This window comes from Girardinichthys multiradiatus, chromosome Y, assembly GCF_021462225.1.
Source record: "Girardinichthys multiradiatus isolate DD_20200921_A chromosome Y, DD_fGirMul_XY1, whole genome shotgun sequence".
NCBI classification, from domain to species: Eukaryota; Metazoa; Chordata; class Actinopteri; order Cyprinodontiformes; family Goodeidae; genus Girardinichthys; species Girardinichthys multiradiatus.
In genome coordinates this window covers 38324495-38337766 of record NC_061818.1, presented here as the reverse complement: position 1 = coordinate 38337766, position 13272 = coordinate 38324495, and the positions used below count along the sequence as shown (strand labels likewise).

Sequence of the window (13272 nt, the reverse complement as noted above, 5' to 3'; positions counted from 1 at the left end):
AACAACAACAACGTTACTGAAAAGTGCACAGTACAAATAAATACAAGATGTATTTAGTGGCAACTGCAGCTCAATATATAACATCTGTGTGTCTGTAAACACCTGAATCAAATGACCTGTTCGCTCAAAAGACCGGTTTCTCCATAAAAATATGCAATAGCGGGTTTGGGGAGCCACAGACCTGCCCATTAGGACCCAAGACAGACATCCAAAGGCCCGCCAGAGCACGGGAACCCCAGGAGGAGTCTTCTAAAGGACCTTGGGAGTGCAGAAGCCCCAGGGGGCTGCCACAACCGGCCCACAGGCCTCGCCAGCAGCCATCTACGCCGGAGCAGATCCAGCCAGAGACCCGATACCCCTGGGCACACCACCCCCTAACAGAGACCAGACAGAGCCAGGGGGCCCAGGCCCTGCCAAGCATCTACCGAAAGTGAGCTGGCACACACCAAAGCAGCCAGCCCTGGACACAAAGAACCACCAACACACCACCAAGATACCAGCCACAGGCAAGGAGTGTGGCATGGAGGAAACAGGCCTCATATTTGATGGGGGGCCTATGCTGATCCAGGAGAGGGAGCAGCCCAAGACCAAACCTGACACAAAAACAGGCGCACAGAGTCACAATCACACATTGCCACCCTCATGCGTACACATAAAAACACTCGCACACACACAACCTAAAGACACACATCAATGGATGTTGTACACTCACCTGCACTCCCCATACATACTCTATGCTCCCAGGTCTAAGTACTGATACCCGAGAGGGGCAGCCCCCCCCGGACCCAGGCCCAGGAGGTGGTCCCCTTTATTATGGGTTGGAGACAGGGAGGCCGCCCGAGCTCCAGCCCAGACTACTGCTGGCATCGCACGAACACAAATGACCGTGGCCCAGACCCGAACGCAAACGAGCCCAGTACTCATTACTCACATTATGTATGCACCAAAAAATAACGCACAAATTTATAATAAACTGAATTAAGTGTAAATGTACTGAAGACATAGTGGACTATATCATATATCCCAATTGTTCGCTAATTAAGTATCATGCATTCAGGCTCTGTATGCTGGTAAAAGATTAGATGGCATCAGGAACAAATAATATCATATAATATTTTGATGCGGTTGGAAACAAGAAATACTTCAAAATCTCTTTTACTGCTTTTTGAACTGGATGGTGAAAACATTAATCCCTACCATATTTTGTTGCTGTGGGATGACAAAATCTAGTTTAATGGGTTACTGTTTTTACTTTAAAACCCATCAAAACAATTTTTTTTTTTGGTAAAGGATGATGCAAGTTAGGGCCTCACAACATCTCACAAATATGTCTTTATCGCAAAAATAGTGTAAGCAATTAGCATATCACAATGAACTGATTAAACTTCAAAACATTTTAGCTAATTATTCGAGTACTATGCATTCAGGCCCCTATACCTGTAATATTTGGTGACACAGTTCTTTAATGTAATGTAAGAGTTTTAGAAGGCGGTGAGGTGGTCCGGTCATTGAGATATACAACTTATTTTGTTTTTGTAAAACAGAAACAAAAAAAGAGAGGCCCTTTATTCAACTCCTGTAAACTAAATATAGACAGTCTTCTAAATGAAAAGTCTTATTATTTAAAATTATTAAGTCTGTGTTTTAATCTTCATGTGGATCTCCTTACTCTCATTTACAAATCACAGTACAGTTATTGATTTTAGTTTGTGCCTTGAGTTAATTCCTGCTCTTTGTTCAGTTTCTGTTTAACATCTCACACATTAAAGTATTTCTGCACTTTACTTTCACTATGCCCATAAGGCTAGTGCTTAGGCATTCATTATTATGTTATATAATGATGTTCCCATTGAAAACATTTCCTCCTGTATAAATAATGAAGTCTTTATGCCTTAGTAACCCAGCTGATATTCCACATTGTACCATTATCTCTCAGTGAACGTTCAAGGTAGTTTATTTATTTATTTGTGTCCTTTATTATTTATTTATGTCCTCGGCAGGACATCAGAGGAAAGACAAAAATAAAGCATAAACATATAGTATTGCATCAAAGAATCAAAATGTCAAAATACAGATTTTCGAAGCAAATTGAAATCCGACAAGTTTCATTTTAAATATATTTCCTCTTAAAATTTACTTGAGTCTCACACTTGAAACAGGCAAACAGCTCAGTTGTTTTTATATGTGCTATATAATTAAATTCAATATGATTTGATAAGCTGTTGTAATAAAAAGTTTTCAGTCCTGATTTAGAGGAACCAGTTTCGACACATCTTGCTTGCTCTGTAGTTGAACCTTGAAGAAAACATAAGTTGAACAAAGCCTTCATGTCCATGTAACCCAAACTAATATGCATACATTACCAAGAGATGCTGCATCAGCAGTAGGGGCTTAAAGCCTTGTATAAAAATAATATTGGATGTGATCTCTTTAGAGCAAAATGTGTAAATCCATTGAAGAAAATTACGCTGTGCTGTACTGATTTGAATTGAGCAATCCATAAAAACCACAAACTACTAAAAATGTATAAAGATCTTGCCTTAAAAACAATATTGTGTTTTGTTCTTTTGCTTTTCAGTATTGTGGGTCACACTGAGCCATACACAAAACTGTGCTGTAAAGGCTTCTGCATAGATATTCTGAAGAAACTCTCACGCACCATCAAGTTCTCCTATGACCTTTACCTGGTGACCAACGGCAAGCACGGCAAGCTGGTCAGGGGCATTTGGAACGGAATGATCGGAGAGGTAAGAATGACAAAAGACCTTATTTCACATATTATTTAAATGAGTTGAGTTCTTTATTAAATCTGTTTTTCTAACTGCCAAGTTACAAAACAACACGTTGATTAAAAATAGTTACAAATGCTGGTCCAGTTTAACTCCCAAACAATGATTTTAAAAAAGTGTTTGCCCCCTTCCTGATTTTTTTTTTTTTTTTTTTTTTTTTGCATGCTTGGCAACACAAGTAAAAACAAAACGCAGTTTCTTAAATAAAGGTTTTTACCATTAAGGCAGAAAAATAACCTGTACATTGCAAAATGTTTGAATCAATAAGCTCTGCTTTTTATTTTTATGTCATTAGGGGTTATTTTTGAGGTGGGGGAAAAAAACATACAGAACCTCAAGTGCCAACCCAACCCAATCCAGCTTAACCCGAACTTGACGGTTAGTAAGGTGTAGCTTAGTGAGCAGTAGTTCCCACCAGAATTAAGTCTCTGAGATAAATCACTGAAGATCTAAGAGTTTATAAGGGCTGACTTTAATAACTGTGTTTTCATACTGAAGAAACCACCAACATTGTCATGTTTACAAGTTGCTTTGAAGCACCTGGCACAGCAGGCTGTGAATAATCCAAAGTGGTGTTTATAAGTTAGTGCACAGAAGGAGGGAACTGTAGGGGAGCTTCCTCACAGCCACTGAGGCAGAAAAGTTTTACAAAGCAGAAAATGGCTCTCCTATGAGGCGAGGCGGACGCTAAAACTGCATCAGCAACCGATAAACCCTATTTGTGGGCCTCCAATTCTAACATGACACACAATAATATTAACTTTTTCACAAATCCAAAGCTATCTTTAGTCAAAAGTAGGAATGGGCAATGATTGTATTGTTTATCATTAATAGGGAGAAAAATATGGTGACCAGAACTGTGATTTATCAGCGAAGCGCTAAACTCTACTTGACGTTTTTTTTTTTTTTTTTTCAGAAAATGGCAATATGGCTGGGATGTTATTTTTTGCTGTTTGAGGGTTTCTTCCTACGGTTGGCTCCACAGGATCATCATTAAGTTCCAATATATCTGTAATGGGATGCTGTTTAACTGTAAAACTGTTCTACCTAAATGGGCATGTTGTATTTTTAAAGTAGCATTTCTGTTTGTGTGGCTCTAAAACTGATAAATCTTTAAATACTTTTCCTGGTCGCTTTTATTGTTATTGTAAGAAATTAGACAAAATGTCTTATCATTTTACATTCAAGTCACCCAACCCTGGTAAGAACAAGTTTGTTCGAGTTCCACCTCTTACCATATTTATTTTTGTGGTGGGGGGCTTGATATTTATAAAGTACGTCTTATGCTTAAAGCAACTGTCTTTTTGGCCATAAGGATCTACAATGGCTCTTTAAAGAAAATTTTATAAGATGAGCTACAACATTTAAGTGAATTGAATAATAGCTGGATTACCTGGGAATGCACATTATTCATACATCCACATTACACTGGTTGCCTACTAAGTGCCATATTCAGAAAGTGTATCCCATAAAACTTTACAACAAAGTTGCTGCAACATGTAAAGAAAAACCCTAATGGCTCCTTTATCATGAGCCTGGTTCTGCTGGAAGTTCTTTCTTTTCACTGCCACCATATTAGAGCTCAAGATGAGGAACTGCTGCAAAGTCTCCTGCGAAGTGGATATCTATAGATATTATAAACTGAAACTGACTGCACTGTACTATAACTGATTTGATTCTATTATACAGTATGTTTCCATATAACTTGATCGGACCCGTTTTGTAAACATCGCGAGAAGACATTCTTTGTGAATAGGTGCTCTATAAAAGCAATGAACTGAATTAATAAAATGGAAATTAATGCCTTTGAAATATTTTCAAGATGATCTTGATCTCCAATTTTACTCAACCACGGAATCCAGATGGACAAACATAAAAGATATAGTGAAATATTGTCCTGACTAACCTCATGGCCCAAATTTCCAACAACGGATCCTAGACCTTTAATTTAAAAATGTCATTAAACTTATCCAGGAGTCCAGGTGAACATTTGTACCCAGAAAAATTAAGTTCCTCTTAGATGGAAAAACAGCAGGAGAACAATCGTACAAACCGAGGCAGCCACGAGAACCCAATGCCCCTAGTTGAGCCCGTCATCAATGCTGAGGAATGAACAAGTAAGATACGATTCAGGGTTTCCTCTCAGGCTTAAAGGCTATTAGCCACTGTGGCTAATTGTCAGCATTTCAATTAGGCACAACCCGATTAAAGAGTTGGTCAAAAAAGGAACATACATGGTATAAACTGAACTTAAATGTAATTTATCACATGCTGAGACAAAGACCTATAAGGAAGACGTAGAGCAAATGTTGTATTTAAATGATTTGTTTTTCCTTCCATAAACCGAAACATTGGGCTTTTTATTCAGCTTCTAAAGGGGCTATTTTTGCTGATAAGACTGATGAGGAAAAAAGATGAAGCAACATGGCTTGTGAATAAGTTTTATAGAAACAACCACATAGAAAGGGAAAGGTCAATTCTAACCAAATTATTCCTACTAAAACTAAAGAATAACAAATTTTAAAAAATGGTATGGAGAACGTTTTCTCCATTCCTTACCAAACAAAAGTGATATCTTTCTGATCACTGCTGTTGTGCGGATACACTTTCACAGCATGGACTGAACAACAGTAAAAAGGTGAGATTTTCAGCAGCTGCAATTTCTTAGGTGTCCACTGCCGGCCCATAGGTCTGAATTGTTTATATGCAGCAGTTGGAGGGAAAGAGAGAGCTGACGTAGCCACACATCAGATGGACAACAGTTACCTGCTTAAACACAGTGCAAACTACTGCAAACAATACAACATTCACTGTGCCTTACCTGCAGCTGAGGTGACTTGTGTGAGATAAAATAGCACATGGATACACACCCTAAAGTTAACAAACTCAAATGTAAGCATGTTAAACCTAGTTACATAAAAAGAGTTGCAACATCGAATTTTATCGAAGAATAACTAAATCACAGGTAAAGCTGTAGTTTTCTGTAGCCCTTTCTGTGGATGACAGACTTGCATAGGTGACAGGTGTAGCTTGTGGAGAAGCGTCACGGTAGGAAAAAATGATGAGGTAGCTCCGTTAGTCAGAACTTTGACCCACACAGCTAACAGTTTCTGTAATTCATGATCCAGTCTGGTAACGGTTCATTACACATGAAAGTAGCCAGACTTTTAAAATTAAGTTATATCACAAGCATTCATTCACTATTGTGGTGAATTGCAGACAAACACAGAGCACTTTTATTAACCATGGATGACGCAACACCGTCCAGCAAGATCCCTGGCAATTAGTGCAATTAGTGTGTTAAGTTTTTCCTTCCGGCCGCTTCCTGGTTGCTGTAGAGCGCAGAGTAAATCAATCCCAAAGGAAAAAGGTTGTGTGTGATCATTTTACTGATAAATGCTATGTATATCAAAAGGTCAGCAGAGCATGTCTGATGCTATGCCCTCTGCCTACTTCACACAAAAAGAAAATGTATCTATAAAGTTTTTGTTTGTGTCGACAGGTGTTCTACAAACGGGCAGACATGGCTATTGGCTCACTGACCATAAACGAAGAGCGTTCAGAGATTATTGATTTTTCGGTGCCATTTGTTGAGACGGGAATAAGTGTGATGGTGGCTAGAAGTAACGGGACTGTCTCTCCATCAGCTTTTTTAGGTGAGAAACTAACTGATAGCATGTTACCTTTGTTTTACAAAAACAACTACCGGGCGTGGCGCTGGGGGTGTTAAGCGCGTGACCCATGCATAGAGGCTACAGTCCTCAAAGCGGCCGTCACGGGTTCGAGTTCCGGACCCGGAGACCTTTGCTGAATGTCTTCCCCCTCTCTATCCCCCTATTTCCTGTCTGCCTACTGTTGGAAAAATTGAAAAATAAAGGCCTCTAGTGCCGCAAAAACATATATATATGTAAAAAAAAACTCTTGTCACCTGCATTAGAAGTGCTTCAGTTCAGCTTTTTAAAATTGTCTTTACTTAATATCTCCCCTTCTTGCTCTGCTTTACAAATAAGGCAAGTATGAGTGCTTTCCCTGCCCAAATGATGCCGTTTGTCTTTGCAGAACCATACAGTCCAGCAGTCTGGGTCATGATGTTCGTCATGTGTCTGACAGTTGTGGCCATCACAGTGTTTGTCTTTGAATACTGCAGTCCAGTGGGGTATAACCGCAGCTTGGTCAGTGCCAAAGGTAAATCTTATGTTACCCCTTTACAACCAGAGGAGTGAAGAACAAGGCAATCATTGCCTTAACGGGAGGAAGAGAGAGCTTAGCTATAAACACGGCACCATAATAGCTTTCTGCAAGAAGTCAGCAATAAGGTGAACTTTAGCCAGGATACGGCTATATCATTTACAGAGACAAACCAGTAACAATTAAGAGGATGTTAATGCAGTTCCCTGGACAAAGAGGGGTGTATGAGCCACAAAACCAGTAAGATTGAGCTGACTGAGCAGCATTCTCCTGGCGATTGGTATATTGGCATTAGTTGTCATTTAAGTTCTGTGAGATGAATGTAAAACACTCCTATCAAAGTCGTTTTTAGGGATTAAAGCTGTTGCCTGTTATACAGCATTTATGTTTCAAGATACAAATTACAATAATCACAATGCCCAGTCAGCAATTAACAGTTTTATTGCAGAAAATTTCAGCTTTTTATTTTCTTGACGAGAGCTCTCTGTCTCCCGCACCCTTAGCAGCTAAGCAAGACTTTGGTTGTTATGTTTGCAAAGCAGCAACATTCCTACAAACCCAGTGAGCTACTTTAGACAGAATTCACACAGAAAGCGTTTTGTTTGCATCCCTGTCCAGGTGAAATGCAAAACGCCCAAGTAAAATACAAGGTTTTGGAAAATTAAATTCCAGATAAACATTCCAGGTTGCATAATTATGACACAACTTCAAATACACAGTTATCATGTAAAATATAAATAAATGGGTGTTATTCTAGTAATAGAGTAATGATAATTATTAGACTAACGAGAGCTTGTATGTGATGCAAAGCAGACAAAAGCTACTAAAAGCATCAATTTCAGATGCTGTTAGACCAGAACCTATAGAAAGCTATAATTCTGTAATCCTTACACCGGATTCTGAGTGGTACCAGAGCTTTATAAGAGAAAATGTAATATGAAAGCCTATTTACAGCATTCACACTTTGAATCAATTCTAGTTGAATCGAGAAACTGAAGTTTCAGCGCCATGTGGTCCTTTAATACCCAGAAATGGATGAAAGAAGCAAAAAGTGCAAAACCAGGACTGACCAACAGATCTTCATAGGTTAGGTCTTTCGTTTCACACAATATTTTATGTAACACACCAGCTTTGGTCTTAAAACATGCTAGTGCAGACGATATCCATATTTTAGGTTGCTGTATTATAAAATAAATAAATTAAATGTAATAAAACACTACAATAGCATCAGTCACCAAAGACTTAAAACAGATTTGTGTTTTACAATTTTGTTTGGTAACTTAATCTTGTCTGACATTGTCTCTACTAGTTGATATGTGGTGCAAAAGTTAAGGATACAGGAGAAATGAATTTGATCATTTATCTCTACGGGTTCTTTACTTCTTTAGTGTTTCATTCAGAAGAAATATTGAGTGAATCATTGTTTTAGTAATTTCTCTAACAATTATCTATTTTATCTTAGTTATAAAAAAAAAAACATCAGATTTTATTGTCCAGAATTTAAATGCACTTTTTAATTCCAGTTTCAGAATTATCATTATCTTTTATCACCTTTTAGAAATACGAAGCAGAAATTAGCCTTACTTTTTGCCATATAAAGACAATAGAAAAATTGCTCATATTATCATTTGATTTGGGAGACAACCCATTAAAACTGCCACTAAACGTTTGTCTTCTTTGGTCTTTAGATCCCGGAGGCCCCACATTCACTATTGGCAAATCAGTTTGGCTACTGTGGGGAATTGTCTTCAACAATTCAGTTCCTATTGAGAATCCAAAAGGCACCACTAGTAAGATCATGGTGTTGGTCTGGGCTTTCTTTGCCGTCATCTTCCTGGCTTCCTACACAGCTAATTTAGCTGCCTTTATGATCCAGGAGCAATACATCGACACCGTTTCCGGACTGAGTGACAAAAAGGTACAGACTTTTGTCTTAGCAATAGATTGCTGCTTGTTGTTGTTTGTTGATGTGCAAACTAAAAAATAAGGATGTCTATTTTTAAGTGTGTAAACAATATATGCTGCTGTTATAAATTGTAAATAATGTGCTGGAGCCAACAGTGAAAACATAAAATTACATTATTATTTATAATCAGATGTTAACAGAAATTAGTAGATATACAATTTTATTGGTAAACAGGTTGTAATTCCCTGGTATTATCCATATTTGTTTCGCCCTGGGGACATATTATAAAGAGCTATTGATGAGGAAATCTGTGTTAAACTGTCAGCACAAAAAGGGATTTGTAGTCCCTTTGCTTTCAGTCAGTTAAGGAAATTAAACAGACTTTTGGGGGAAAAGACCAAGCTGTCCAACTGCTCATTAAGATTCTAGGAAAGTCACTAGTAATTCTCTTTTCATTATTCACCAATTCTGCAATGCAGTGCAAGAAACAAAGCTCTTGTGACAGTGACTCCATAGATTATCCAACATCATTCTGTATGTGGTAACGCTGTAGGAATGTAGCACTGAACTGCTGTTTGACCAGCTGCGCTAAACTCCTCAGGGCAGAAATATGGAAATAAGGTACAGCACAAAGGCACGTAAAGTGACCTTGGCTAGTAAACACTGCAGTGTTAGACATGTGCAGTTTCTGGATTAACACTTCTTAACTGACAAGAAATGTCCTCACAAGTGAGTGACTGAGATCAACCACATTTGTCAAGTGTGGTTGATGTACCAGAATTTTTGCAACATGTCAAAAACAGCTCCATGCAAGCAAATTAATTTCCAAAAGCCACCTGCAATGTGGCCTAACTCTAGTATTCAGATTTACCTGAAAGGATAATTCCATGATACGGCAAACCACACGCCTAAGTAATTGCTACAAGTACATTACCAGAACATATTTATAGAACTGCACAGCCGTAGATGTATTTTTGGGGTTTTTATATAGGTACTAATTATTTAACATATGGACTCTGAAAGCATTTGCTTAAGGTTAATGAAAAGTCAAATCCTGTATTCCCACCCGTCCTACTTTCTGTGATAATTAAATGCATATAGTACTGCCGAAAGGGAAAGTTCTTTTTTAGAAAAGACAACGGAAGGATGAAGGAAGTCCGGATCCCTGTGGACACAACATCCTGGACTTTTAAGTTCATTTCTATTATACTGATGTTAGATGTGCCAATTAACAAAACACAGAAGCCTGCAGGATAACCATACAAAACACTGAAACAGTCTGTCATAAATAACAACTGCCAATGCAGTTAATGTTAGTGTGTCTCTGAAATGGGTCAAACTATTTCATCACCTGCATATATGTCAAACAATGTGCATGGAATAATATGTAAATGGATGAAGCCATTTTTTGTTTTGTTACATGGGCACAAGAAACACGTTTGTAAATATAAAATGTTATTCCACATCCTTCAACAGTTTCAAAAGCCACAGGAGCAGTATCCTCCATTCCGCTTTGGTACAGTCCCAAATGGCAGCACAGAGCGCAACATAAGGAGTAACTACCCAGAGATGCACTCCCACATGGTCAAATACAACCAAAAAGGAGTAGAGGACGCTCTTAACAGCCTTAAAACAGGGTAGGTGTCTGCCAAGAGTTATATGCACACATAATGTGGAAATGTAAGCAGAGCCAAACAGCTAAATTATTTCTTTTACAATGCTAGGAAACTGGATGCCTTCATCTATGACGCTGCTGTGCTGAATTACATGGCTGGCAAAGATGAAGGATGCAAACTGGTAACCATTGGCAGTGGAAAAGTGTTTGCTACTACTGGGTATGGCATTGCTCTGCAGAAGGATTCACGCTGGAAACGGCCCATCGACCTGGCCCTGCTGCAGTTCCTGGCTGATGGTATAACCACCAAAAAACATTATGTATTATAATGATGCAGTAAAATCAATCGTGCTCATAGAAAAGTAATTCACCACTCAAAAGATGAATGCAACACTTTGAAAACACATCACAACGCTCAATTGGATAAAAAGTCATGCTGGATATCCATACTGATATGGAATGGGTAATGTGTTGGCAAAAAAAGGATGCCACATCATTTGATGAAAATGGAAAATTATCAACCCAAAGAGGCTTCATACAAAGTCATTGAGAAATTTAAGCTGAAAACTGATGTGGCCGGCTAGACCAATTTGCTGAAATGTCATTGCAACAACTCAACAAGGTCCTCAGCGGTTTGTATTGCCACCATGTGTTCATATGCATTGCTGACAAACCCAGGGCACGCCGGTGACCAGGACATACCGGTCTTACGGATAGGTTAAGGACCTCCGACGGCCCTGTCCAGCTCTTCTAGAGAAACGGCCTTTCTCCTGGAATCTCCTCCCTGCTCTAGAGACCTTCAAAAAACGTCTGTGGCCTCCACCTGCAAATCCATTCCTGTTTTTGGAGATCATCTTCTTGTTGCCCCTTCAGTGCACCTGTTGTTAATTTCATTAACACAAATAAAGCCGACACTGATTACAAAGACCCCTCTACTACTGAACTGACCAGATCAATGTTCCAGATGTTTAACTTACTTTGAATTGTGCTCTGATTAAAACGTGTTCTTCTAATCTTTTTGAGGAGAGTAGCTACCATGTGGAGGGATGAATATATATAACAACACAACCATTGCCATGATAAAGTTCATCTGAATGCAAGACTGGCAACAAATGCATGCCAATAAGACCAAAGCTGATGTTTATTTATTCGGTTAAATTATAATTGAAGCCTATTCGCCTTTAGTTGAATGTATAACACACTGCAAGAGAAATAATAACACAATGCCAAGCTTCGAGGCCACAGGCACTTGTTCCTTGACTTCTCACATCAGCAGAAATGTTATGTCTCCTGAGGAATCCTCTGTTTTGTGAGAAAGACATACAGTCTCACAGTAAAAGTACTTTTTCACAATAAAAAAAGTTGCATATGTTGGCTAGTTGAGATTTCCTGTAACCTCAATCTTTACCCTGTTATTTTTACCCACAGGTGACACACAAAAGCTGCAAACCGTCTGGCTCACAGGCATCTGTCGTAATGAAAAGAAAGAGGTCATGAGCAGTAAGCTAGACATTGACAACATGGCTGGTGTCTTTTACATGCTGCTTGTTGCTATGGGCCTAAGCCTACTGGTGTTTGCCTGGGAACATCTGCTCTACTGGAAACTTCGGCATTCAGTTCACAAATCGGAGCGGCTGGACTTTCTCCTAGCTATCAGTAGAGTAAGTGATTGCCATAAAAATAAAATGGATCATGTTGTTTTAACATACGGTAGAGAAGCACCAATCAGGCTTTTCTAGCTAATATCGTCTTCCAGTTTTCTTTTAAGTCTGACCTGCTGAATTGACGGTCTCAAAGTTTTTACGCTAAGGACACGTTAAAGAAAAAACGTCATCTGCAGGTTTCTGGATGAAGATCAATACTTTTGTATCCAACAGAAAATGAAAAGATTACCGGACTGTCATTATTAAAGAACTGAAGCGCAAAGTACAGTTTGTTGATGTCCTTGCAGACAAAAATATATGACTTTTTAGTTTTGATGCATTTAATAAATTATAGTATTTGACCTGCAGATCACTCATTAGGGATGGGTACCGACTTCGGTACCCTCAACAAAGCATGGCTGATAGAAAGTGCTCGAAAGTATGGCTCCACTTTTCAAAATGTGATGCAGATTACGCTCACTGCAATATTTGTGATGCGAATTGCGAGACCAGCGGCAGGAATACTTCTAATCTGAGGAAGCACTTGGTGAAGAAGCAGATCTTTGAAGAGTTCACAATTTTCCTCAGCCTCAGATCTACAGCTACAACTCCTGCTTTCAGCACCGTTAGCATGCGTACATCCGTTAGCGACGCGCTGTCTGCAGGCAACAATATGGGAGAAGAAATGTTTGAAACAACTGAGATGTTGCAATACAAACAGCTGCATGTTGTTTTGATTTATTCATTAAAGTTTATATATTGAGAAATAAATATTTTAAATTGAAAAATGTTGAGATTTTACTATTGAAGAGATTGGCATTCATTACTACATAAACACACACAAAAGTACCAAAAACTGGTACTGTTAGGTACCGGTATCAGTACCGTATCGGTTCAAATATAAACGGTACCCATCCCTATCATTAATACAACCAATTAAGGGATAATTCTCAGATTCTAATTTCTAGCCAGCAGTTTGGTGGGTCTCTATTATAATTTCTTGCCTTCATGCAGATTTTAAATAGTAAGTACAGCAACACTGACAGGTAGAAAGGTCCACCTAAAGGCATTTTCCACAATACAATTTCAAATAAAACAATACTGCATCAACTAACCAACTTATTCCAAAAT

The 13272-nt window shown here is 38.6% G+C and overlaps 1 protein-coding gene and 1 long non-coding RNA gene across 30 annotated transcripts in view; one reads left to right on the top strand and one right to left on the bottom strand.

Moving 5' to 3' along the window:
• The window catches only part of LOC124864918, a 273328-nt gene that overhangs the window by 246689 nt on the left and 13367 nt on the right, over positions 1-13272 (bottom strand). The window lies entirely within an intron of this gene.
• Positions 1-13272, top strand: part of LOC124864913 (glutamate receptor ionotropic, NMDA 2C-like) — a 103125-nt gene that overhangs the window by 87042 nt on the left and 2811 nt on the right. The window contains exons 6-12 of the mRNA XM_047359864.1: positions 2579-2747; positions 6292-6445; positions 6849-6974; positions 8666-8895; positions 10360-10520; positions 10608-10795; positions 11927-12159. Of these exons, the coding sequence (XP_047215820.1) occupies positions 2579-2747; positions 6292-6445; positions 6849-6974; positions 8666-8895; positions 10360-10520; positions 10608-10795; positions 11927-12159 (1261 nt within the window). The remainder of the gene's footprint in view (positions 1-2578; positions 2748-6291; positions 6446-6848; positions 6975-8665; positions 8896-10359; positions 10521-10607; positions 10796-11926; positions 12160-13272) is intronic.